The sequence below is a fragment of the Pseudopodoces humilis genome, chromosome 4 (assembly GCF_049639895.1).
Source record: "Pseudopodoces humilis isolate 2021_Gansu_Grassland_sample_001 chromosome 4, ASM4963989v1, whole genome shotgun sequence".
Lineage (NCBI taxonomy): Eukaryota > Metazoa > Chordata > Aves > Passeriformes > Paridae > Pseudopodoces > Pseudopodoces humilis.
The window spans coordinates 53,372,866-53,376,955 of NC_142203.1; the positions used below are offsets into that span (position 1 = coordinate 53,372,866).

Below are 4,090 nucleotides of genomic sequence, written 5' to 3' on the forward strand. Positions count from 1 at the left end.
CCCCTCCACAGGGCCCGCATCCCCCGGCCGGGAGACGCTGGGCCCAGCCCAGTCCCCGCCCGGCCGCATGGCCCGGGGCAGGGAACGGGAGGCCTGGAGCTCTGCCACCCTTCACAGCCAGGAAACAAAGAGAACCAAGAGAGCTCTGGTTTTACACTTTAAGGTAGGGTTCACAAGTTGATCCCACTTTTCAATGGCCTAAACTGCTGTCAATTCTCAGCAATGACCGATAATTGGTCAGGAGAAAAGACGCCAGGCAGATCCCAGCAACTTAAACTTTCTTAAAGGTAAAGTAACTCCATGACAGCTGGACTGATTAGAGATAATCTCTACCACTGCTTGTAACCGTATCAGTCTGTTTAGCATATATATTGGGGTTCTGTATCCCCATGATCCGTCTTGCGCCCAGGTAGCCGGGCCGTAGGTTGCTATTATTCGTTCTGGTGGCCACTCATCGTCTCCCCATTTTTGGGTTCCCCCAATTAACACCTCTCTCCTTTTTCTTTTCAGTTCATCATACAATGGAACCCCCAAATGCCGACCCTCTAATCGGGGAAGAAGAAAAAAGGAAGGTTTAATAATTCCAAGTGTGCAGCTTCCCGCCCAGTCTTTAGGCAGCATGACATAAGCTGACCTCCCACAAATCCAATAAAAATTAATTGGAGCCCTCCAGAAGCCCGGGGGTTCTATGGTGTCCACTCCAATATGGTGCCAAAATTTGGCTAACCTTTTGTCCCCCCGTAGTGGATTTGGGTTTGGATCTGTAGTTGCACACTCATATAATTTTTCCCTTTCCACATAAGAGCATCTCGGTTCCTTCTCCTTAGCCCAGTACAAATGAGGAGCTTGAGGAATCCACCATTTATGCGTGTCATTTGTTACAAAATATCTTTTACATGGCAACTCACCCACATAGAACTTGAACCGGGGTCCTTTTCTCCAAATGCATTCTTCTCCGATGACATCAGACCGTAGACTCCATACTTCCTCCAAGGACCTCTTATCTAGAATTGTCTTCCCTTGTTCCAATGCCCTTAGTAAGTTTTGTGGGGTTAGAGGTATCCCTTCCCATGGCCAGATCTCCGCCATTTGGGTGTCTCCACAAATCCAGCAGTTAGTGATGTTAAATTCCCGACTTATCCTCTCAGCCAAGTCCAGGAAGAGATTCTTTCCTCTTAATGCCTGTATCCCAGGACCCTGTTTGACTATCCCTTTTATTTCCTTTTCCTTAACCCAGTCTGATCTGTAGTCTCTGTCCCCTTCATTATCCCTCTCTTCTGGCTTTACTTCCGAACAGATCCATTTTTCTTTCATAGGACATTTCCCCAACAGTTTTTGCTTAAAATCACCTACATTTTCTGACAGCCAATAAATCTTACCATCCTCTTCACAAGTGGTTAACTCCAAAAAGTTGATACATTGGGGACTTGGATTCGTATGGATTCTGAGGATGGCTGTTCGAGATTCTCCTGCATATATGGGGTAGTAGCATTTGTCGCAAGGGATCCCTTCCCCTTCTTGGAGAGTCAACAGGAGGAATACCCATGGGAGTCCGATGCAGATAACTCTCCCACCCATATTCGTGGCAAAAGTGTCTCTGCTTGGTCTTGCCTCCCCTTTTCTACTCTCCTTTCCGGCTACCTCCTCGCTTCTTTGCTGCAGGAGTTTAGATTCCCTTTCCGTATCAACTTGTTAATTCTCTTTTTAGGGCCTGATCTCTAGAGATGTGAGGGAATGTTCTATTTGTCTCTCAGGATCTGTCGATCTGTAAGAAGAAGTGCAAATATTACAACTTATTTACAAATATCACAACTTATTCATACTTTCAACAGTTCAACTCAACATCTTGCCTCATATCACGGTTTGTCTCAAGTCTTTTTACATATAACTAGTATCATTACATCTCTCAGTCTATATTTTAAAATATCAAATAAACAAATAGATATGCAGTTGTTAAGTTATGATAAATAGGTAGTAATAAATAAATAAACAAATATTAATAATTTTGGAATCTTCTTTCTCAATAAATTAGTCAGCAAGTTATGATAAATAGATAGTAATAAATAAATAGCTAACTAAATATTAATCATCTTGGCATCTTAAGTTATGATAAGTAGATAGTAATAGATACATAAATAAATAAATATTAATCATTTTTAATAAGTTATACAGTTGAACTCAGTTTAAGGCTTCTTCCTGAAAAATAACTTGGTGTCTGTTATCTTCTCTGTAGTCCATTCATTGGGAGCTGGACCTGGTCCCTCTGGTGCCGGAACTGGTCCTTTCACTCTGGTGGCATGTGTCCATCCTTTCTCTCGTGTATGTACAGCAATCTCAGTAACTAATAGAACCTGTAAGGGACCTTCCCACTTCGGTGTCAGTGGTTGTTCTTTCCAAACCTTAATGAGGACCCAATCCCCTGGGTTGACTCTATGAATCTTGAAGTCTATTGGGGTGGTCTGGGGAAGGTATCCCCTTTTTCTTAACTCCTGTAAATTATTAGCTATTGTTTGCATATACTTCCTCAGATTTTGCTCCCCCTCTTCGTATGTTCCAATGCCATCTAGAGTAGTCAAAAAGGGCAACCCAAACATCATCTCGTACGGCGACACCCCCAAGTCTGCCCTCGGTTGTGTCCGTACCCTCAATAGGGCTAATGGAAGGCATCTAATCCAATTCATTCCGGTTTCTTCAGACAATTTTGTGAGAGTGATCTTCAGTGTCTGATTTACCCTTTCTACTCTTCCTGAACTTTGTGGTCGCCAGGGAGTATGTAGTTTCCAAGCAATGCCCAAAGCTGCTGTGATCTTATGTAAAATATTGGCGGTAAAATGAGGACCTCTGTCGGAATCTATGGTATTTACTATTCCGTATCTGGGAATAATTTGTTCTAGTAGAATTTTACTGACCACCTCTGCTGTTGCCTTTGCAGTTGGATATGCTTCTACCCAATGGGTCAGGTGGTCTATTACTACCAGCAAGTACTTAAATCTTTGAACCTGGAGTAGTTCCGTGAAGTCTATTTGTATGTTTCAGAATGGCCTTTTAGCTAGCTCTCTTCCTCCATATGATGTCTTTCGCATTACCTTTTTATTTCCTTTCTGACATATCATACATTCCCGTGTAATTGCTTTGATGATTTCAAATACCCCAATGCAGACATAGGTCCTCATAAAATGGTCACATATTGCTTGTGCCTCCCAATGTGTAGAGGCATGTAAAGCCTCCAATATTTTCCTTGCTAACGCTTTGTTCAGAACTTGTCTCCCATCTTGTAATCTCCACTCCCCCTTCTCATTCTTACTCGCACCTATTCTTTGTAGCTCCTTCTGTTCCTTCTCATTAAATACAGGGACTTCTTTCTCACTTTTGTCTGGACCACCTCCATCTTCACTTCTCACTTCTCTTAACTGGAAAATCCTCTCAATCTGTTCCAATGCTGCTGCTTTTGCTGACTGGTCCGCCATACGATTCCCTCTTATTTCCATCGAATCCCCTCTCTGATGCCCTTTTACATGGACCACCACAATTTCTTCTGGTCCCTTCAAGGCTTTTAACACAGCTTTTATGATGCCCTCATGTATCAACGTCTTCCCTTTTGAACTTATGAACCCTCTTTCAACCCATACTCTGCCAAAGGTATGTACCACTCCATAGGCATATTTAGAGTCTGTATAAATGGTCCCTTTTTTTCGGTTTAGCCATTCTAAGCCCTTTAACAATGTGTAGATTTCGCAGCATTGTGCTGACCAACCATCAGGTAACCTTCCCTTCTCTACAACGGTCATATTCTTTCCATTAATGACTGCATAACCACTCACCCTTTTTCCATTCATCATTCTAGAAGATCCATCTACAAACAAAACTTCCCCTTCCGTCAATGGACATGCCTGTAGATCTTCCCTTACTTTTGTTTGTGGATCAATGATTTTTAAACACCAATGTTCTAGTCCTTCTTCCATTGGTTCTCCATACAAAAATTGGGATGGATTTTGAATCTTTGTCATTGCTAGTTCCAAGTTCTCACTGTTATTTATCATCAGTTCATATTTTAAGAGTCTACTATCTGATACCCAATCACCGGCTCTTC

The 4,090-nt window shown here is 42.3% G+C and overlaps 1 protein-coding gene across 1 annotated transcript; it reads right to left on the minus strand.

Moving 5' to 3' along the window:
* Positions 1-237: 237 nt before the first annotated feature.
* On the minus strand, positions 238-1,766 carry LOC148184507 (uncharacterized). The gene is made up of 2 exons (XM_088054639.1): positions 909-1,766; positions 238-545 (listed from the first exon to the last, which is right to left on the minus strand). The coding sequence occupies exons 1-2, from the start codon at positions 1,576-1,578 to the stop codon at positions 238-240; spliced, it is 978 nt and encodes a 325-aa protein (XP_087910765.1). The 5' UTR covers positions 1,579-1,766.
* Positions 1,767-4,090: the final 2,324 nt, after the last annotated feature.

Bases quoted from the DNA above. Each gene is read 5' to 3' on its own strand.
- LOC148184507 (XM_088054639.1), bottom strand. From the start codon at position 1,578: ATGGGTGGGAGAGTTATCTGCATCGGACTCCCATGGGTATTCCTCCTG. The intron at 546-908 runs GTGAGTTGCCAT...TTCCCCGATTAG, and splicing joins CCGGTTCAAGTTCTATGTGG to AGGGTCGGCATTTGGGGGTT.